Below are 22,843 nucleotides of genomic sequence, written 5' to 3'. Positions count from 1 at the left end.
TCACCCAAGAGACTTTGCACTCACCCGCAAAGAATTACTTTTGACTGGTTCATCACTAATGTTTACAAACAGTGATAAAAAATATTTAAAATTTAAATTGGGATTATTATATGCTGCCAAAATCTGTTTTTCTTTACTGTCGGCTACTGAAAAGCTTAATAGGAAGCCTAATGTATATTTCAAATTTTTACTTTAACATTCAAACTATCAAGAGAAGAAGTAAAAATAGAATGTCTGTGTGTACAAGTATATCACATGATATAAATGTTGTATTTTTGTCCAGTTTTTAAGTTTTATTCAATTTTCTGTTCCTGAAATCCACCCTTCTACTGGGATCAGTATAATCCTGTTGTTTTTTTATCAAAGGTATCCCGATTTTACTAAAAAGTTTTGAAGAACACAAACTGACAATTTGATCCAGATCAAAACCTAGATTGGATTTTGTGATCTAATCAAATTCTCAATCCAATTTTTTGCTTTTGAACAACCCATTTTTAAGATTTGTGTTATTCTTTATATCACCTAATTCAATAATACATTACATTACATTGGTGTGTAATGATTCATCCAGATCACAACACACAATATAATAGTATCTCAATATTTTCAACAACATCTAAATAAAGAAAATGAAATTCCAATAAATGATTAATAACATTTTTGTTGTAAATACAACTTTGAATTGACAACTTTCATGTTTTTAATTGAATCTTCTTTATGTAAATGAATGATTTAATTAATAATCAATTAATAACAGTTGCATAAAACAATTGCATGAAGCATAACAAATGTTATCTGTCGCAGCTCAGCTGCATGATTTCGCTTCACAGCTTGTGAGAAAACACCTGCTTTGCATGTCTCTGAGACATCTGATGGTCGTATGTTCCTCTACTGTCCTCTGCTGGACTTCATGTGAACAGCAGCACATCTGACTGGAATATTTACAGCTACACCACATGCTGTTTCAAGACCATATCTTCCAGCTCGTAAACTCTGTTTGAAAAAGATCTCACTGTGTTTAGCTGAAGCATAAAGCGCTTGTTCTACATCAAAATTCAATTTTGTTAAACTGAAGGTCCAGATTTATTCTTACATAAACTCTCTCACCGCGTGCAGTATGTAAGGATATTTGTCTCCAAACACTAGAACACAAATCAGTCTGTCTTTTGTCCCATTTCAAACAAACAAACAGAAGCATAAATAAATAGTGAATCACCGGTAAACACTGCAATTTTTTTGCTGCCTTAAATCTTGAAGTATAATCAAAGCTGCTTTACAAGTACTTACTTTTTTACATTTTAGATGTTTTGAAATTACTTGAATGTCAACTTATTTTAAGATACTTTTATAAAACTTTAAATTGTTTTTCACTGTAAACCCAAATGTTCAAAATAATCAAACAGATTAAGTAATGTAAACTTAATTTTATAAAAAAGTTCTACTTACCTAAATATTTTAAGTTCGTGAAACACTTTTTTACTTTTGAGTAAAGTATAATGATTATTTTTGATTAACTTGAATAAAACTCAAAAATTTTATTTGCTCCTTACTTAATTTAAACATGTTAATTCAACAATTGGTCAAGAAGGATTTCCAATTCCCAGCATGCTTTGCGTCAGACTGCATTAGGAGAGTAAATAAAAAAAATATGATTATTTTATATGTTTTTAGTAAAGTTAAAGACTTGTTAGTGTTTAATGTTCACTTCTCTTAGATATTTAGAAGAGTTTGACATATTTTTCAGTTTTGTGGTTACCATTGTTTAGAAGAGTGGTGCATGTGCCTAGTCTCTGCGAAGCTACATTTCACCTGTAACATGTGTTATGTCACCAGTGAGCAGTAACTGTTCTAATGCCAGTTCTGAGATCAGTCTCTTCTTGCTCATTTTGGATTGCATAAGTCAAGGTGTTTGATTTATACATATTAAGACTAAGGAATATGCAAAATAACGAAACCGAAAGAATTTAGTTTAGTTAACTTAAAAATGCAATTTTGGTACTTATTTAAGTTCAGTCTACTTAATTTCATAAAAAGGATAAGTTAAATATTTAAGTCGCACTAACTAAGATTTCTTACGAACTTTAACTTAACAGTAATCAAAATTTTAAGCTTACTTAAACCAAGAATCTCTAAAACTCAAAAAAAAAAATCTGAGTATTGCCAACTTATCCGGGTTTACAGTGTGGGGCACGTTGCACTTGTATTTAATGCAATTTATTAATATGCACTTTAATGTAAAGTGATTTTCAATGTATATAAGGAATATATTTATCATGTGAATTCCCTGCTAAGCAAAGCTACGATAATGGCATTAGTAATGTAAGGAAAATTATTATTTGTAATTGCCATCACCTTTAAAATATGATTTAAATGGAATGTATAATGTTTTGCAATGCTGTCCTTTTCAGTTGTGTTCGCCATGGAACACACATACTGTTAGAAAATGTATACCTTGACACTTTGGATAAAGGTGTCCGCATATGTGTAACTGTAAATGAAACAAGGCTGCCTATAAAGTCCCATATAGACAAAAAGCAATACAATGTTGTAAATGTTTACAAATAAAGATCAGTGTCAGTAACCAGCAGGTAAAAGCTGCTATTAAGTTATTTAAAGACCTGTATCTTGCATTTTTCAAGGCAATAATGGAGTTAATGTTTAATAGATTTGAGACATTTCATTTGAACAGGCTGTGTATAGTTATGAAACTCTGACTGACCTCAGTCAAAATGATTAGTCTCGAAACTAATAGATTCATCAGACACACGATTGCCCATTATGACATGTAGCCAAAACTAGGCTAATAATCCTATGACCACTGAAGTGATATTAGAGGCAGCGGCCAACTTGAGGTGTATTTGCTGCCATCAAGCTGTTCTTGGCGGTGATCACGGAGAACGCACACATTAGATTCGCATAGAGGCCAGTTTTAAAATAGGCACTAGTATCTTTATAAATCAACTGCAGATTATCGGTTTCATATTTAAAATCGTCGATAAAAAACACAACAGTGAAAAAGTGGCTTTAGACGTAGGCCAATAGCGTTTAAGAGGATGTTGAACAGGCAGCTTCCCTGTCCAATTGAAAAGACCTTTCGGCACTCCCAGTTCTCCGACCTGCAGATACCCCCGTCTCAAAACTACACAACTAAAATACAGCACAATATATTGCGCGATACGTCCATACTAACGTGCTTGTTTTGAAATTCGAATTTTAATTTCAAGTCAAATTTCATGAATTGATTTTTTTGTATAAAGAAAACACACAAGTGGTCGCTAGAGGCGCGCGTGAGGCGGAACACACGTGTACAGAGAACGCATGACGGTAAACATAAAAGTCCTTGTAAATTCATTTGAAAATTGTCATTTAAAATCCGTGGTACACAAATTTACTGCTAATATACTAATCATTTCCCGCTACATTCAGATATGTATATGTTTGTGCTGTTATCCCTGTCTGTATGTTATGAGAATAAACCAAAGAATCTTTCTTCTGTAAAGAATTTCAGAAAAATTTCAAAAAAAAAAAAAACATTTACAGAGCGAGTGAAACTTCTGTGTGTGTAGCAAAATAGTTTCCTCCGTGTAAGCATAAATGCAAACCTGCTGTTCTGCATGGGCACGTTTTCTATTGCACGACAACCTGCAGTTCACTGCTTTTACACGTGTAACCTACACGACGGACCAGCCGACGTGAAATGAGCTCCATATAGAGGCACTGAGTGAAATTAATGCATTTGCAAATTGAGTAGCTGCCCTCGCATGATGGCGGATGAACGTGTCCGTGGGGCAGATCGCGACATTCTCAAACCCCACCGACGGTGAGGCTTCGGGAGGAGAGAAAAGACAAATTCTGTGAAATCCCACCAGGAACTCTGTTTCTGGAAAAAATGCCCCGGAAAGAGCCGCTCGTTTCGTCATTTTGAGATACGGAGGGGAGGAAAATTTCTCCGCATCATTTTGGGAGGTAACAAAGTAGCTTTGCTCGCGCGCAAACGACACAATGTAACAGATTCGAGCCGCGGCGCTTTTATCTCGACCATCCGGAGCTCGTGCGTGCGTGCGCGGTAACATCACACCCGGTAAGATCAGACCCGAAATCTCTCCGATGTGTGTTGAACGTGTCGTGCAGATCTGTTGAATTTCTGCGGATGTGTTTTCAGAATAAAGTTTTGCGGCGAGTTTTTGTTGCGGTTGTTGCGTTCGCTCTGTGCGCGCGTTTGGATGCGAAACGGACCCGAAGCTTTAGTGGGAAATTCTGAACGGACTTGAATTCAGACGGGTCGAGTACAATCTGAAAACAAAAAGCACCAGCAGCAGCAGCCATGTTTGCCGAATTTTCTTCTGAATTTCACTCTTGCGTGGCGATGGGAAGCATGTTTGGACTCGATGCGCTCGCTGATTTATCAAACAACTTTGTGAGTCTTTGTGAGTTTACGTGCAAATGTGATGAAACTGCGATTACAGACAGATGAGCTTATATTCGATTAAATTAGACTGTAAATGTCGTTTGAGGTTTTCGGAGAGAAATTAGCGCCCCCTGTCGGCAGATATTTCGAAAAAATTAGGAAATTACAATTTATTTTGCTTCTAGGGATGTTTTTCTTTCGGATGGGCTCGTTTTCCAGTTTATGCGTTTGGATGCTTTTAAATATGTGGCTTTTGTGTGATTTTGATTTTTGAATCTGATGAAAATAAATAGAAGACCATTTAAAAATTCTGACATGATGACAGGCGTTTATTGATATTTCCAGCTCAACTGCAGATATTGTACAGATCAATCACAGCTGACAGCTCGGGGGAAAATAAATGCAGTTTTGTGTGTTCTGGACAGAAATTGAAGCAGTCATGATGTGTAAATGTGTCTGAATGAGGGAAGTGAGACGAGGTTCTTCCTAAATAACTGTAAACCCTTCTGTAGTGCTGTTGCATACTAACATGCTACTCTTTTCTGTTTCTGCAGTGGCTAGTGTGTACTGTGCACAGTATGCAAATATTCTGTATGTGTAGCTACCCGGATGACATTTTCTTAAGTGTGCAGGGCATAACAGAGCTCACTGCATGAAACTGTTCCTCCGTTTCATTTCCAGTGTGATAAATGCACGGCAAGTAAATTACATTTCTGGATTATTTCAGCGGACCGCCAACTGTTCACACATTTTCACCCAATGAGAAATAGCTGTATTACAGCAATCATAATAACTGGATTTTACATACATGAAGTGCCACGAGGTGATATGGTCTGCTATGCATTAAAACATTTATTAGCTTTACCTCACATATAAAAAATGTGCCAGTGTTTGTTATTCAGTCACTAGATGTGTCATCATACTGTGATTCTTAAAAAGGACTGAGAATATTTTGTGATCAGACGAAAGGATAAAAGCATAGTGATCTCATCTGTTTACATTCAGTCTTGTTTAGCTCCTCTGGGCCCGTACGGAGATGATGGCCGCTTTTGCAATTTTTATGCTGACCTTCACATTTATCTGAATTTCAGTGGCCGAAAATTTGACGACAGCTCTTTTTAATCTGATCAAGTCCAGCGAGGTCCGGAAAATCAATTCGGTGGTGTGAATGAATGTTTATTTATGGTTGTGTAAACGCCTGAGAGCAAGATTTATGTTGGCTATAGATGCTCTGACATTAGTTATTAGAAATGGCCAATTGCAGTCATTTGCTTCTCGTGTAATTGTGTTTGAAAACAGTGTTTCTCATGCCCAATACACAGGGTTTCATTAGCAATGATATTATCAGCACAGCAAATTGAATGAAAAGGTTAATTGAAGCGTTTATGAATTTCAGAATGTTTTCTGTATTTTGCTGTGATGACAGCAGCACTCGAGTAGCGTTAGCATGAACCTGATGATCCGTGCTATCCCAGCATGCTTTGAGAAAGTAAAGCATTTCGTGTGCTTCAGTGGAGGCACGAAACTCAGACCTTTCAGAATAGAAGTGATCGCTGACCGCTGCATTAGTGACTTAAAAATAGAGCAGCATCTTAAGTATCTTAAAACACAAAAGCTGCTTTCTTCATGAGATTTTGTCAAAGCAGCAGCAGCTCAAATGTGTTTTTGATGTTGGCAGTTTCACATTTAGATCTTTTTTCGGTCAGGGTTTTTCTGTCCAAACACAAACCCCTCAGTCTGCCCTCCAGCTGTTTATAATCCAAAAATAGAATTTTCATGGAAATTTTCAAAAGCCCACCTTTCCCCCTTTTGTGTAATAAATTTGGGGATTTTCCGTGCGAGGGGTCCGAAACGGGTCTGTAATTTTCCACTGCATTTCGTAGTCAGCCGATTTGACTTGGAACAGGAGGCTAATTTTTAACCCGTTGACCTTCTTGTTTTCAGGACGGACTCTTGTTTGGCTGTTTTTAGAGAAGGATTCGAGGAGGGAGAGAAGATTTGAAGACAGCGGTTGAGTCCTCGCAGCTCTGCACCGGGAGGTAAAACTGCTTTAAAATCTCACACCACGTGAACTGAAGTGGTGTAGTTGACACACATTTTTAACCCAAAATGAAAATTCTTGTCATTCCGCTCATGAAGTCCCAAAAAGACATATTTCTATAACAAGAATATTCTTGTGTTTAATCGATGTATGTTACTTTTCGTTTGCATAACTTGGTTTATAGATTTTTGCATTTCAGATGATTGGAGTCATCTGCTTGTGTCTGCCGTGCTCACGTGTGAGTAAAGCGACAGAATTTTCATTTTCGTGTGAACGGATCCTTTGAATTCTTCTTAAAAGTGGGCCAACCAAACCGCAACATTAGCTTAAATTAGCACAGATGTTGTGTGTGCCAGATGCAGTGTTCTCTTTTTAAACCTCTTGAACATGACATTAATGTCCAACAAGCAGTGAAAACAAATACAAAGATGGAGTTTATCCCAGTAGCGTGTGATGTGGTATTGAACCGGATTTCTGATTCTGGTCGTTCTTTGCAAACTCTCTAAGAGCCCAGATTTCATATCGTGCAACTTTGACTTCATACAAAACTGAACCAGAGTTGTGATTTTGCTTCAATCTGAGGGCATGCTGATATTGAAACTGTTTTTGCAAGATTACGTTTTAAAGTAGAGTATTCATGGCTCATTGTGCTGCGTTGTGCCCGTGTGTGTAGTTGGAATCTGGTATTTTAATGTGGTAGTTGGGAATTCTGTTATTAAAGGTCCAGTGTGCTTGAGAAAGCTGATAAATCACCTGCTGACCTCAACACATGTGATTTTATTGTGGTTGTGCTTCTTTCTGTTTGGAACTTGGAAAAGCAGTAAAAACATGACAGTATGATTACAAACTGGATGATTCATTTTATTATAGAACAGAAACGTTATGTTAGCGAATATTACTTCTTAAACTAATGACGAGAAATGAGTTGCTTTAAGTTGACGCCATTCTTGATTTTTAAACAAAATATGAAAATCTTACAGTAAAACATTAAAAAATGTCATTGCATAAGCCACGTTTGAACATGTGAAATCGACAGAGGACGTTGCGCACATGTCTCAGTTTTATATGAAGCAGCCCACTTTCAAACCCACTGGGTGATTTAATTAAGAGGCATTAACCTAACGTGAAAACTCAAAACGTCAAACTCAGTTCATTTGTTGGTTGATTTAATTGAAGTTCAAAGTTTATTGATTGTCATTTTTTGCTGTTTTGGTCTTTTGGAGCACAAGCTTTTAGAAGTACAATTTAATTCGGTGTCAACTCAACTAGAGGTCATCAGCGAAAAAATGATTTTAGTTATTCTTTTTCTAGCCAAAAAAACTGATAATGAAACTCAAAATATTTGAAGTCATGGTTGTATATTTAATGAGTAATCCAGTAAAGCTGAAAATGACCATTTTGACCTAAAACAGAGGGTGAAAAATAACTTGAAAAAGATTACAGTATCGTTTTTTTACACAGAAACGGTCTATGTTGACAGCAGTGAGGGAGGGACCCTATTGGTCATCACATTTTAAGGACCTAAACATGCTGGAAAACTCAAGCAAGTTTGCACACGTGTCAAAAGTTGAGAAAATCCATGTGGGTTTTAGAAATAGGGAAGTGTGGCTCCATAGCCCTCATGCTACCTTTCATGTACATGTATGAAATTCAGTAGGTTCATGTAATATTCCATCAGTCTCTTAGAGCCATGCCCTGAACTCAGCCGATGATCCGCCATTTTTAATTTCCTCAACAATTTTCTGAGTTTTGCCCATTTGGAGGCATTGTGCTTTAATGAACTTCTTTGATCAAGTTTTAGTCCGATCAACATTATATTTGGTGCATCTAATCTAGACGCCTTTGCAATCCAGCAAACTGCAATGTTGGTTTTATTCTTAAGAAAAGTACATAAATACATTTTTGGTTTCAATATTTTTCTTTAAATACAGTAAGTATCAGCTACATGCGAAGTGACCCACATTTTGTTGTTGACCTATGAAAATGGGTACAGCTGTGCAATTTGCATATGGAGCCATATTGAGATTCTCATATCATTGGGATTGTACCATATAGGACCTCATAAATGTTGATGACTAAAGACAAGTTTATTAAGAACCAGAATCTAAAAGGATATTAACATGTCTTTAATACTTCTTGAGTTAAAAGCCTTCAGACTTAGAAAAAAAGCACCTTTTGTGTTCTTTCTCCAACGTTTGAACTGTCGTCATTGACATGCAATGCATCAAGAATGGCTTAAGTCAACAGATCTACAGATCTCTGTGTAAAATGAAAATAGTGATGCCGTCATCTTTATCAAGTTATTTTTTGGCTCCAAGCTGTAGGTGAAATGGACATGTTGGTCTCCTCTGGAAAACAGTGGATTACTCAGTAAATATTCATTCGTGACATTTCATATTTGGGCTGATGTTTTAATTGTAGCTCCGTGTCGGATGTTCACCTTTCACCGTCATGCCACGTCTCTCTTTATTATTGTCTCGTACTTGATGTGTATTTCTTTTATTTATGTGATGTCAGAAAAGCCATCACATTTGTCCGTGTTAGATCAGATTTGTCTAGAATAACAAAAGTCTTTTCAACGGATGATGTGTGTTTCAGTGGGAATCTGACCTTTCAAATGAACACGCTCAGCGGCACACATTTACTTGGGGACCTTAAAATAGTATTGAATCTAAAAGAAGTTTTGTGTTGGCCTTGAGATGATCTACGTTATTATTTTGTAATCGAGTCATTTGTTGCTTTTTTCCTGGATACGTTGAATTAAAAACGTTCCTTAATCTGTGTTTTTTTAACTAGTTGTGAGTGTGTGTGTGTCCTATTTTTATTTCGTACAGAATTTTAAATCGATGCATTTGTTCGACGCTTTCATGCATAGTGACTTAAAAGTGCATTACAAAGCATTCTACTCATTTATGCGTACCAAACCCAACTGCATACTTCAACGTAGTTTGTCATCCAGACTTCACATAATATACGTGAAAACACACGCTGTCCACAGTTTGTGTGATTGGATTGTATTTTGTATGTTTGTATGGATTTTGCTTTGTGTTGAAGTGTGCGCTTTAACTAGAATTGATTTCAGAGCTTTTCAATAGTTTTGTGTGAGTAGATCTATTCACGTTTTAAGAGAAACCTCGCTGTAGTTTTTTCCCGGGTTCAGTCTCTTCATCTCCAGCTCGCGGTGCAATTTTGATTTCCATCAGAAAATGCAATCTGGAGTGTTTAAGGGCTCAGTGCTGGCCTGAATTTCTAATTTTAGTCCATTCTTTCAGGATTTATTTTTTGCGTAATTCAAGTATGCTTTGCAATATCTCCCAGTTATTAAATTTTAATTCAGGCGTCATTAGCATATAAATTGAAAAGGCTTTATTGAGTTGCCCACTCGTTCAGATGAAATTTAAGAGGTGATATTTCTGTTTTTACTGCTTTCACCTAAATGTGAAAAAGGAAAAAAATCACTAGTAAGAGAGTGGTTTTTCAGAAGTAAAACAGGGTTTGTTGTTCCGTGTGTCCTGTTCGGAGACACTGTGCCTGTCAGCCTAATCTTTTCCAGTCATCTCCTGAAATAGCCCAACTGTGATAAATTCTCATTAGATGACAGTGTTGAAATGAATGCTTCTGTTCTCACAGTTTCCCTCTCTGCACGTCTGATGCTTTTCTAAACGCATGTGTGTAGATTTGACATGTGGCTCCTGGTGGACGATGAAGATGTTGTAACCTCATCCTGAAAATCCTCATTCACACCAACGGCTGCTGAATTTCTCTGTTGTTGGTCGTACATGTAGAAATATGGCGAAATTTAAGAATGTTCCTTTGCGGATATATCAAGTCACCACGTGGAATATTTGGAACATATTTATAGTTTCTTTCTTTCTTCAGAACACAAAAGAAGATATTTTGAAGAATGTCGATAATCAAACAACACCGAACTCCATTAACTTCCATTGTATGAACACAAAACCACTGAGACATTTCTCAAAATATCTTCTTTTTGTGTTCCACAGAACAAAGAGACATACAGGATTTCAACAACATGAAGGTGAATACATGATGACGGAATATTTTTGGTGAACTATCCCTTTAAGGGAGTAACATCGGCCATACAGCAATAATGTGTTGAAAATACAACTATAATACAATTACAGTCCTGCGTATTAAAAAAACTCATAATAACTCATGGATTTGAACGGATTTGTTTAAAATAGGATTCCAGTCATGTAAATGCTCAAAAACGTACTTGTAAGTTTTGGGTCTTGGAGTAGTACTGTAGATGTTTCCACACAAAATCATACACAATCTATACGTAAGATAAATCCCATCTGTTCTCGTGTTATATAAGCGTCTCTCGCACACGAATCTTGGAAACTTCTGCATTACAGTATTCAAAGTTAAATCGCATTGGGCTGTTGTATAGAGTTTCCGGTTTTGTTTTGATTGTTCCAGTTCTTGTAACATTGTTCTTATTGTTCTTTAATGGTTTGCAAGACATGAATTGCTCTAAATTGGTTGTAGGAGCTTTGGAGCAGAAAAAGTGGCCTACATTCAGAGAAGCCAGATAGCACCACGTGCAGGGTATACAAAATGTGTGCTTTTCCCCCTTAAGGGCCGACAGCACCTGTATTACTTATTTTCCTGAAATTTACCCGTTTGTGTTTTTGTGTCTTGTAGTTGATTTTGCTCTTGCCGAGCAGTCATGAGCTGTCAGGAGGTTCCCAACCCGAGTCAGGAGCCGAAGGATTCGGCCGTGGCGTCCACAGAGGCGGGAGCCACACAAGCTGTGCCCACAACCTCCCCAAAACCTCAGAAAGTGACAGTGAAGACTGAGGTGGTGTCTCCCGGTGAGTCCCTGGCCAGTAATGGCAAAGCCAGTGACGGAAACCTGCCCGCTGAAATCTGTGTGGTTTTAGGAAGCTCGCGCAACTCGCAAACTCAAGGTACAACTTTCTCTGTGGAAACTATGCCCACCCGATTTCCAACTGTGTTAATATAGAGACTTTCAAGAATCTGATATGGACGTGCGTTCTTGGCCTGTCTTCAACCCTGTATCTAACTTTTCCTCTGTAGATTTGTGTTAACATTATTGAAAAGGTCCTATGTCTCTAGGTTGTGTGTCAACCCTGTTAAATGTGTAGTTTTAAATGAAATGAATTATGTTAAAAACATTGTCAGCAAATGACATCGTTCTTTCTGGATTGAGCTGTTCAAGGACTCAGTTAAAGTCTCAACAAATATGTTCGTTATATTTAGCAAAAATGTCCACGCTGTTACCATGTTTTGTACTGTTACATATTTTTTATGGAAAACATTTTTTTTTAAATAAGGTCATTAACTTGAGCCTGAGCCAAAAGGGTGTATTGTCAAATTTAAAATATAAAATTGTCAACCCTGTTACCTTTGTAAATTATATTAAACTGCGACTGTTTCATAGAGAGAGACAAAATATATTTGCTGTAAGTCTATTCCTGATGTCAGCCGGTCTAACTGTGTTGTTTCCGCTTGTAGGTTCTTATATTTGTGGAGTCTGTGGAAAAAAGTACAAATACTACAACTGCTTTCAGACGCATGTACGAGCTCACACAGGTGCCTGTTCTTTCATTCGCTGTAAACCAAAAACTGTGTCGGACTCGTTACCGATGCTGTATATATCACAACATGTAGTCAGTGTATGTTCATGTATATGTGGTGTTGTTTCTTGCTGTTTAGAGACGGAGGGAACGGCGTCAGGCGAGGGAGTGCCCATAGGAATCAATAGTGAGTAGATCTTCTAAATAAACTTTGAAAAGGACATTCGACTAGAGATCTTAAAGAGGTAGAATACAGTGATGTGTCAAATTTGTGTTCAGAGAAGTCTCGGTTTTGTAATCCAGGTTCTTTTCGCTATACATGTGATGTATGTGGGAAAAAATACAAGTACTACAGCTGTTTTCAAGAGCACAGAGACCTCCACGCTGTTGATGGTGAGTGATTTGGAGCTCTAGATGTTCATCAGCGTGAGAAGACAAACCTTCTCTGTCTCCTAACTTCTGTTATCTTGACCAGATCCATACGATCATGTCATCCCCGTGGAAGATCTTAAAGAGGAGGCGGAAACTTTCCAGAAAATGGGACCAAGTAAGAAAGTTCCTGCTGGTTCTTCTGGTGATGAAATGAGATGCTGTAGTTCTGTTATAGAGAATGTAAATGTGGGATGATGCTTGTGAAATCACAGTCGAGATCTGATACTAACAAGACTATCTTCAAGAAAAGAAACGAATATCAGTGTTTGTTTGTCAGTGGTGATGTTTTTGTCTAAAATCTGTGTTTTGTGCTCTACAGAAACGGGAAGTTATACGTGCGAGTATTGTGGAAAACAGTACAAGTACTTCAACCCGTATCAGGAACACGTGGCTCTTCACGCTCCCATGAGTGAGTCCTGGCATCATTACCGACCGTTTGTATTGACTCGAGAGATTCTCCGAGATTTTTACATTCAGACAGGAATGCTCATTTCTTGATGGCGTGTTATAAGCTGAAACTACCAGTAATGTGTCTGCAGTATACCATACATTCTCACTTCGATATTTTCAGTTCTGTAACCTGCAGACGTGTTCACTGTAAAATGGCTTTTGTTATCTTTGTCCTTCGGATCTCCTATGGTTTATCTCTTTAGTCCTGGATATGCACATGACTTTGACATTGAAAGCTATTTAAAGTGTGCTGGAAATATAGAAATGGGTCAGAGACAGTAGCGATGCTAACAGAATTCAATTTCAGTTTGCTTGAAAATGACAGATTGTTACTAATGAGCTTTTGAAATCTGTAACATTTTTCATTTCAGTACGAGTAGTTGTTGTGCTGGGAGATTGTAAAGCGTGTTTGTGATTGTTTAATTACAGAATATGTGTTTATGTCGGTAATGACATTTCATTTCAATGACAAACATTATTTTTCATTTACATTTATTCATTTGGCAGACAAACATATAAGGCAAGCGATTGATTTTTTTCATCTCTGCTGTTGGCTAAGATGACTATTTGAGCTCCATTTGGGCACAGGGGGACGATTGAATTTTTCAAAACTGTTTCCTTTGCAAAGCATTTTGCCAAATGTAAAAGAAATGCTAACCCGTTTTCCGCTCTTAAAATCTATGGCAGCTCGTAGAAGCGCTTGCAAAATACTCGGCACACAGATAAAGGCCAGATGGAACTGTTATCGTAGTAAATATTGAGTATTTTGAGCATCGTAAACCTTCTAGCGCCACCAACAGTTCAAACTTTCACTTATGTTGAACTTTTTAGAAATTAAATTGACGCGTGCCAATTTGAGTGGTTGCGTCTCGCGCACGAACGATGTGAATGAAGCAAATTGGGAGGCGCGGTTGCCATGGACGCGAGAGTTGAACAACTTCAACTCAAGCGAGAAATTCGCGCGAAGAGCTCATTGACATTTTCCGCAAAAATAACGAACTTTTCCTGCGAGTAATAAAGAGCGAGGAACACGATTGTTCAGGTTTGGTGTTAACACAGCATTCGAAATCACAATCATGACCTGAGGGTTTCACCACAGTGCCACCTACAGGTGCAAAGATTTGAAAAATTAGCCATTTTGGGCATCAACCTTTTTGAATTTGATGTAAAATCCTGTATTTTACAAAATACACCATGATCTGCAAAGTTGGAGTGTGACACCCTTTGGCGTGTTGCGTTAAATTAATGAAAGTACTTTAATTTCCTGTATTATATTATGTCTCCTTGGCTTACAAATGAACACACAACTTCGCTGAATGAAAGTAGATTTTCTCAATTTCTCTAATTATGTTAGTAGCTATGTAAGATGTTTTTGTCAGAATAAATGGCTACTATTAAAACTTGATATCATTCTTGCCTTTGCAGAGGGAACTTTTGGCCTTAAACTGGAAGGGAAGTTATCCGGCCAGTCTAGTCGTGCGGACATCAACAATTCTCAGAACTCTAGTGGTAAGTGACATTGATATGGGATCTGAAGTAGGCTTTGGGATTTTGCAATGTGAAAACTTTTAACTTTGGCATATTTGAACTGAAAGAATGTGGCCTTTGCTTTTGGTAATATTTTACTGTCACGGTCAAAGGTTTGTAGAACCTGCCTGTAGCATGAGTTTGTATAGTTTACTTAAATCATTTGCGTTCATTGAAATCAAACAAAATAAAGGCCTAAATATTATTTGAAAAAAACCCTCAAACTAAATGAAAATGAGAAATGTTGCCTTAGTAGTAGTAGTAGTAGTGAACAATTCTTAAGAATGATAAATTGTAAATTACAAATATATATAAAATAAATAAAAAACAAATGCAAAAGTAAAAATACAGGAGTGGACTAATTTATTTTCTTTGCTCAAAGGTTTGCTCGAGGTATTTTTGACAAAACATGAATTGAAAATGAAATCATCTTGAAACTTTATTTTTTCAATTCTGTGCTGAAATGAAATGCTTTACTTTAAATTCTGTTATTTACACTTTACAAAACGCTCGGTAACTTTCAACCCAGCGTTGGCTCAAAAAGGGGTTGAAAATAGCTCGTTTTGAAATGAGTTTTGTTTAAATTGAAGTGTGCACATGATTGAAAAACGATTATTTGTCTTTCAGATACTCCAACCAGCCGGGTGTACAGTTCACTATCCAGCCCTCAGAGTATGTGCTTTTGGAAATCCAGCGGTTTTCTCTTTTCATTTGATATCATTCTTCATTTCATGTCGATTTGACTCACGATAGACCTCACTCATTGCCCATCTGTGTGCCATTGCATGACGTTCCATCATTTCCGATTGATAATCTTTCAGTTAAAAAGCGTTTGCCTGTGGGTGAGCAGTACAGTATGTGTACTGAAAGCGTGTAATGTGGAGGGCTCGCTAGCTCTCCGCATTCTGCTTTGAGAACATTGCTGTGTTCTGAGAGAGAAACTGGACCTTTTGTTCCAGAAACCTACACGTGTGGAGCCTGTGGAATTCAGTTCCAGTTCTACAACAACCTTCTGGAGCACATGCAGTCCCACGCCGGTGAGTGAGCCCCGAAACCCCCAAAAACCTCCGAGCTTTTGCAAATCCGGACTCGCTGGTCTCTGTTTTGTTTACATCGTATTTTTACATCAGCACGTGGCTGAGCGTTTCACGCACAGATGGGCGAGATGTGAGCGCCGCGTATCAACTTTCTTTTTTCCATCATGTGCTCTTCTGATCAGTGAATGATTTTCACATCTCTACTCGTTGTTTATTCATAGGCCTGCATGTCATCTGCACCAGACCAATGTTTTCGAAAGCGCCGCAGAATTTAATTGCCCGGCATTTCGTCCGTTCCGGTTCTTCCTGTCGCCCGCGTGGAAAACCTGCGGGGAATCTTCAAATTGTGTTGTCCAGGACTAATAAAAAAAATAGAACTCAATGTAATGTTTTCTTGTTCTTTTTATTGGTCTCTCTAAAAATCAAGTCATATTATTTGAACCAAATCAACTGGGAAAAGTCATAAAAAGTGTGCGTGTTTTAAACGTTTTTACTAATTAATACATTTCACACAGAAAGTTTCAGCAGAAAACATGTGCAGATCTCATGAAGGTCTTCTGATCCATACATCTCATTTGTCATATTCCTCATGTGTCTGTGCAGTTGTTTTCTTTTTCTTTTCTTTTTTTAAAGCAATTGTCCATTGACCGTAGATAATAGGTATTTTATTTCATTTCTGTTTTTTCTTGTAGCTGATAATGAGAACCATGTCAAAGAAGAGTCTCCTAAACCCTGCCAGACATCCACAGTCACACAAGAGCAGATGTGGAAATCTCCTCCGCCGGCACAGCCCAGAAACCACGTCCCCTCATTCCGTGAGTCAACCAGACGTCTCCGGCTAAAAATCTTGATTTTGATGGTTCTTTTTCTGGAGAAAGAAAAACTTGATTCAAGAATTTACTCCAGTGTTTTGTAGAGAAAAGTAACGATTGAAAATTTGAGACAAATAACGGGGTGAAAAATGACAGCATCGCTATTGTATTTTTACACAGCGATTTGGAGATCTGCAAGAGATTCTTTCCCAAGTTTGCCTGCCTGTAACTTGCGTGTAAGAAGTATATCTTAATATCCGTTTTGATTCTGGGTTTTAATGACCTTGTCTTTTGCGTCCTACACGTATAAGGCCCTGAATTGAACAATTCAAGAGATATGAGGATCTCAGTGCGGTTCAAGGTGTGCAAATTGTAGAATTTTCAATAGTTGAAAACCAAATGTGGGTCACTGCTGATACTTATTGTATTTAAGGAAGAATAAATAATGTTGAAATGTGCCTTCATTTATTCACATAAAAGCAATATTGGTAATATCTCGGTTTTATACTTGTATTAGGAATATGAAAAACATTGGCGTTTAACTGGAGCAGTACATTTATTTCACTTTCGGCTTTCAGAAATATACACCTACAAAGCACTGAAAGGCATCATTTATCATTTTAATGTCATCGTCATCTTCAAAGTGAATCTGTCTAGCAGTGATGCTTAAAGGATGACAAAGAATGTGACTGGCACTAATCATCACGTCCTGACCACTTGGACAATTTAGATAAATCAAGTGTTACAAATATGTGACTCAGTGTGTGAAAATAAGGCTCAGTCTCAAAATCTAATTTTGAGATAACAAGCATCAACGTTTGATTTCAAGCATTCATTTCAATATTTGACATGGTCTTATGTAATATTAAAGGTATCAAGATTATATTTTCACAGAATATTTTTTACATTATGTAGAATGATTTTATGTAGAAAATGGTAAATCACCAAAAACGATTCTTTTCACATATTGTATCTTAAAATGGAGGTTATGTCATTGAAAAAAAAAAGAAATATATATATATATATATATATATATGAAGAGTGTGGTTCCAAAATGAGAACTCCGTTTTTAAACATTTTCAAAACTCATGTTTTTTATTACGTTATTCATGTTTTTATTGTGTTAGTTAGTCATTAGGAGTCATTATGGCTTAAATAAAAACAAACCAACTGCAGTTTGATTGATATTAATTGTAATGCACAATAAAAAACATGATTTTTGGAATTTATATATATATAAATATGTATATATAAATGTAAATGTATATATATGGTATCTTCAAGATATAGAAGATACAGTTCTTGAGTTACAGACTGGCAAACTTTGTTTTTTCTCATTTTTATTTGGCTCCAAAAATTGTCATTTTAACCCTACTGTTAGAAAACGGTTTACACCGTAAATATTAATTCATGGCATGTTATATTTTACCTTTCATTATTCTATATATTTGTCTTTCTTCAGAAAAAAAAATTAACAAAATAAAAATTTTAGCCATGGAAGTTTCAAGTTGACTCAGGTTATTATTTACTGGAGGCCAGTGAAGTTATCTGTATATGTTAAAATTCTACATGTGATGTAACATGTCACCTAAATAGTTGACAACTGACCCCTGACCCCAACATTACCACAACCAGCCTTACGAAATGTTCCATCAAAATGATTTGGAGATTTTCAGGGTTTTTACTCAAACGTGCTCATGAAGTGTTTAAAATCGAATTGATATAAATTGAAAATAAAAAACATTTAAAAAATTGCACCGTAGCGTGGGAAAATGCACGTGTATCCTCTCTGGCACCAACATTTGAATATAGGTTTGAACACGGAACATCCATACACCCATAAAAAGACATAAAGCTTGTGTCATGCTTTGTCATATTTTAATGAACAAATCTTTCGCAAACATATCCTGTTGATTCATGACTCTTCATGTCTTTCTGCAGAAACCAGATTAATCCCAGAAAAAGAGAGGCAACAGGTGGCAGAGCGCTTGCTTCGAGTCATGTGCGTGGACCTCGGACTGCTTGGCGTTCTCAGCAGTAAAGACTTCCTCAAACTGGCTCAGACCCTGGTGGACACAGGATCGCGCAACGGCGCCTACTCCATCCGCGAAGCCCTGGGAGACATGAGCTCGCTGGCTCTTAAGCAGCTTCCCCGTATGTACAATCAGGTTAAAGTGAAAGTCACCTGTGCCCTGGGCTCCAACTCTTCGCTGGGCATCGCTGTAACCTGTCATTCGCAGACTGTAGGGCCCGACTGTTGCTATCTGCTAACGGCGTATCAAGTGGAGGGCCTACGACTGCGGCGCTACGTGCTGGGACTGAAAGAGGCCTCTCTGAGGGAGGGTCCCGAGCAGATACACTACTGGGTCCAGAACGTTCTGTCCGAGTTCGTCATGTCGGAAATTCGCACAGTCTACGTGACGGAGCCGCGCCTGTCTTCACTAGCCTTCTGCAGTCGCAGTGGAGTGAGCTTACGTTGCACGGGTTGCTCTCTGACGGCCACGGTTCAGGCCGTCCTCGGCCGTCGCAGCCTGCAGGCGCGAGGGCTCCATGAACTAGGCGAGCTGCTGGCCACGTGCCGCGACATCGCCGCGACGACCAGCTTTAGCCGCGAGGGGAAACCTGCGGAGGAAGTGTCCGCGCCAACCTGCTGGGATCCGGTCGCAGAGGCCTTGCTCAAGGTTCACGAGAACTTCGAGGCCACCTGCGAAGCGTACGGCCGGTCCAAGAGCACAGTGCTGCTCCTGCAGGGCCTCAACAAGCACCTCCTCGGCACGCTCGCGTGTCTGCTCACGCCACTAAGACAGGCGGCTCTAGAGCTCAGTGTGGAACGCTGCCCCACGCTGCAGCTTGTACTTCCCGTCTACCTCCGTCTCGAAAAACTTTTCACCTCCAAAGCCAGCGAGGCCGGCACCGGCAGCAAGCTGTGTCACTACTTCCTCGAGGCCCTGAAGGAGAACTTCAAAGTGGAGCGTGTCCATCAAGTGGCCATGATTCTGGACCCTCAACTGAAGCTTCGGCCGGTCCCAGCGTATCAGCACGAGGACATCATCTCGCGGGTGTGCGACATGGCCGCCAATATGAGGGAAGCGGGAAGCGGCGGATCCGGAGGGGCAGCCGTGGACGAGCGGGACTCCGACGGACCTTCGGCACCAAAGCGCGGCCGCATGGACTGTGGGATGGAGAGGCCGTCGTGCAGCCCCGAAGAGCCTCAGGTACGAAAAGAGCTGTTTCAGTACCTCGGCGAACCACTGTTAAATGGCACAGGTGACCTGCTGCAGTACTGGAGTTCGGTCATGGACCGTTACCCGAGGCTGTCGAAGCTGGCGCTGTGGCTGCTGGCCGTACCGGCTGTGGCCGTGCACGGAGAATGCGTGAACATCTGCGAGCAGACCTTAACCATGAAGAGGAAGCAGCAGGTTAGCGCGGAGGAGATGAACAAACTGGTCTTCCTCAAGAGTAACTTTGCTTGAGGCGGCTCAGGGCTTTCCGTTATTGGCACCATAGACTGTTTGAAACTCCATCCCTTCCAAAAATCCTACCGATGAGTCACACGATAGACGTTCACAAAGAAAGACACCGTGACAATTGATCGACAAATGCCTAGCTTGGCACGGCAACACCGTGAAAAATCGCTCTGCTCCCACAGATGCAGACCTGTGGTGTTATCGTGTCCACGAAAATGAAAGAAAACCAATAGTTTGCTGTTCGTCCATCCGTCATGTCTTTTTGCAGAACACATCTGAATCGCAGTCAGTGAATTGTTTATCAATGAGAACTTCATTTAGCCAAGGTAAAAATGGGGTACTTAGAAAAAGCAATTTTTTCGTTCGGTTTTGCAATTACGCCTTTACGAAAATCACAAAAACAGTGCTTGTTGTGACAGCTGGAATACCTCTCGTCAGCGGTTTAGCAGCGGGCGGACTGTAGGTGAGCCCCTTGCGCCCTGATCCACCGATCTCAGTTAACCTCTTTCATTGTGGTAAACCTTCAGAAGAGCTCTGCTTTCCATTAATTTATTATACAGGACGTTTCTTTTGTCTTCACAATAGCGTTGCAATAACGTGTTGCGTAGCACAGGTTACACTTTCAAGAAAAACGCCTTGCACCTTTGTAGCAGCCCGTGTTTTCCATTACAGCTCCTTCTGCAATACCTATCAGCTACTGGTTTTGTGTTATTATCTTCATTAATATTGGCTTGGAGAAGTATATTGATTTCGGAAGGTGTGCGGAGTTCGGGTCATGTGATATGAAAAATGATCTCATGTCTCTCTCTTTCTGAAAAGTGGCAATAGGGCTCTGAAGTGTTGAAGTGGTCTCTCACTGCACAAACCTCGGTGAACAGAGGCAGGTAACTGCAGAGCTGAACGTTAAGAATCTACTATTTCATTATTTATGCACTGGATTTCTCTTCTCAGTATTTTCCTCATTTATCAGCAGCGGTTTGTTCGATTAGAGTTTAGGACCAAAGTGTCTTGTGAATAATCGGCAGATTTGTAAAGTTATTACACGCTATTCCTGCTTCTTCATGAATGTGTCGGCCACGTGTGTTCCCTCCGCCTTTAAACAACGTTTGACATCAGAAGCGTTTCTTTCAGCCAACGGACAGTTCTAATCTTCTCCTCCGTGATCTTCAAGAGTATTTTCCAGTAGTTTTTCCAAGGAAAGATGTGATTAGTATTATATAGTTTGTCTTGTAATGCCTTGAACATCTTTGTGTGATTATACCGATATGCATGCAGACAATATAAGAGTTTATATCTTTATTGAAGCAAGATGCTGACAGGAATCTACGGACGAAATTGCTGAAGAACTCTACGCAGAAGCCGTCGAGAGGAAGCATGCGGTCGGATGTGCTTTCTCACATCCGGTAAAATAATAAAACTGATGACGATGATCCCGGTTAGCATGTGCAGAAATGTTCATATGTAAAAAACGGCTTTGATAAATCAGGCTCAGAGACAGCTGCTGTTGAATATTGTTGTATTTCTTTCAAACCACAAGAGGGCAGAAGTATCTCAGAAATCTCCAAACATCTTACCTCTGTTTTCTATTCAGGCATTTCAGATATTTTGATAAACTCAGTCTATAAATATGACAGACTTCACAAAGACTTTGACTTTATTTTCCTTTCCTGGACGAACGCGCGTTTGTCTCCGGAGAATGCAGCAGTTTGTGTCGACAAGTACTAATCTGAAAGTATAAAACACTGTTTCACTCGCAATTATTTATGGATACAACACGGTTGTTAATATTCCTCTTTGTGTTCGGTTGAGATGGGTTTTGTTTCTTCCTGTTTCCGTCTTGTCTGTGTTTGTCTTTGACAGGCATTTTTCTGATTTTGTGTATTGAGTTGTTTCAGCTGTAGGTCTAATTTATACTTTTTTAACGACACTATTTTTATAAACATGACTGATGATAGAGCTTTCTCTGCTTATCAACTGTCAGTAGGACACTGCGCTCTTCTGAGAATCTATTTACTCCTGTAGTATGTGCTGTGAGAATAAAGATATTCAAACATGACTTTGTCTCTTCGCGCTTCATATTGCACTTATATGGAGGGTTTAAGTCATAACTATAACTATTAATAGACTCAAAAGAAAGAGTTTTTCTTATAACTGAAAATTCTGTCATTACCCTTGTGTTTATTCCAAACCTGTGTGCTTTCATCAGGGATGGATTACTGACCGGGCCAGTGCCAGGGGCCCTTGACTACCATGAGCCCTTGACTACCATGAGCCCATTCAGTTTGGTACAGAAAACCCCAAAACAATGAAAACAAATGATTATTTATGTGTAATACATGGGTCCCACACAAGGCCTCTTAGATGAACTTTATTCATATGATGCATTAAATACGTGAATATTTGACGGTTAATTAAAGATGTGCTTCTCATATGCCTTAATTTACCTCATTGTTGATTTTTCATTGTGTAACTAATATTAGACTTGTAAAGAGAAAACAATATACAATAAAAATATAGTAGAAAAATATATTCCTATAACTTGATTCTGTAAACATTGTACAGCTGGTTTTTAGCGTACAGAGCATGACGCAGAGCGAGAATGGTTTGAATATTTATGATCATCTTAACTTTCACTTTCTATAACTGTGAATGCGCAGCTAAGGGAAAGAACAGTAAAAATAGTGGAAGGGGGGCCCATGGAAGTAACTGGCCCGGGGCCCTTTGAAGTCATAATCCGTCCCTGGCTTTCATTTGTTCTTAAGAGCAAGAAATGTGTAAGAATGAAGCTGGTAGGAACACACAATAAAAGTTAACATTCAAAGGAAATTGGTTTAATTTTTTTAGCATTTTTGCATGACTGCTTTACAGAACATGCAGTTCGAATCATAAGAAAAACGGTATAGAAATTAAACAAATTATTGACAAAATGGGAAAATTCTAAAATATGTAACAGGCACATAAATCACATTGATTTAAAGAGTGACAGAATTTTCACGTTTTTAATCTTTTCAAATGATCCAATTTAATATTTGTAAACTGTGTGTGTATTCCTAGTTTAGTTATTTGTGAGTTCCCAGTTGTCATAATTTACCTACTTGAAAGGAC

General features: G+C 38.6%; 1 protein-coding gene across 6 annotated transcripts; it reads left to right on the top strand.

Annotated features, from left to right (window-relative positions):
- The first annotated feature begins 3,521 nt into the window (after nucleotides 1-3,521).
- Nucleotides 3,522-21,813, top strand: znf618 (zinc finger protein 618). Of its 6 annotated transcripts, none has more exons than XM_057322810.1 (13): nucleotides 3,522-3,966; nucleotides 6,353-6,447; nucleotides 11,118-11,287; nucleotides 11,952-12,029; nucleotides 12,153-12,200; nucleotides 12,317-12,406; nucleotides 12,489-12,560; nucleotides 12,765-12,854; nucleotides 14,321-14,404; nucleotides 15,050-15,094; nucleotides 15,382-15,459; nucleotides 16,152-16,274; nucleotides 18,213-21,813. In XM_057322810.1, the coding sequence occupies exons 3-13, from the start codon at nucleotides 11,143-11,145 to the stop codon at nucleotides 19,742-19,744; spliced, it is 2,385 nt and encodes a 794-aa protein (XP_057178793.1). In that variant the 5' UTR covers nucleotides 3,522-3,966; nucleotides 6,353-6,447; nucleotides 11,118-11,142; the 3' UTR covers nucleotides 19,745-21,813. The 6 variants fall into 6 exon arrangements, with proteins under 6 accessions (XP_057178793.1, XP_057178775.1, XP_057178749.1 ...); XM_057322792.1 differs by having other exon boundaries at nucleotides 3,524-3,820; nucleotides 11,118-11,383; XM_057322766.1 differs by having other exon boundaries at nucleotides 3,524-3,966; nucleotides 11,118-11,383.
- Nucleotides 21,814-22,843: the final 1,030 nt, after the last annotated feature.

Source organism: Triplophysa rosa, linkage group LG2 (assembly GCF_024868665.1).
Source record: "Triplophysa rosa linkage group LG2, Trosa_1v2, whole genome shotgun sequence".
Taxonomy (NCBI): Eukaryota; Metazoa; Chordata; class Actinopteri; order Cypriniformes; family Nemacheilidae; genus Triplophysa; species Triplophysa rosa.
The sequence above is the reverse complement of the archived record's forward strand: the minus strand, read 5'-3'. Positions and strand labels throughout refer to the sequence as shown.

What these genes read in the sequence shown, in the direction of transcription:
- znf618 (XM_057322792.1), top strand. Translation starts at nt 11,143, where the DNA reads ATGAGCTGTCAGGAGGTTCCCAACCCGAGTCAGGAGCCGAAGGATTCG. An exon ending in GCATGTACGAGCTCACACAG is followed by an intron (nt 12,030 to 12,152) that starts GTGCCTGTTCTT and finishes CTTGCTGTTTAG; the next exon opens with AGACGGAGGGAACGGCGTCA. An exon ending in CAATTCTCAGAACTCTAGTG is followed by an intron (nt 14,405 to 15,049) that starts GTAAGTGACATT and finishes TTTGTCTTTCAG; the next exon opens with ATACTCCAACCAGCCGGGTG.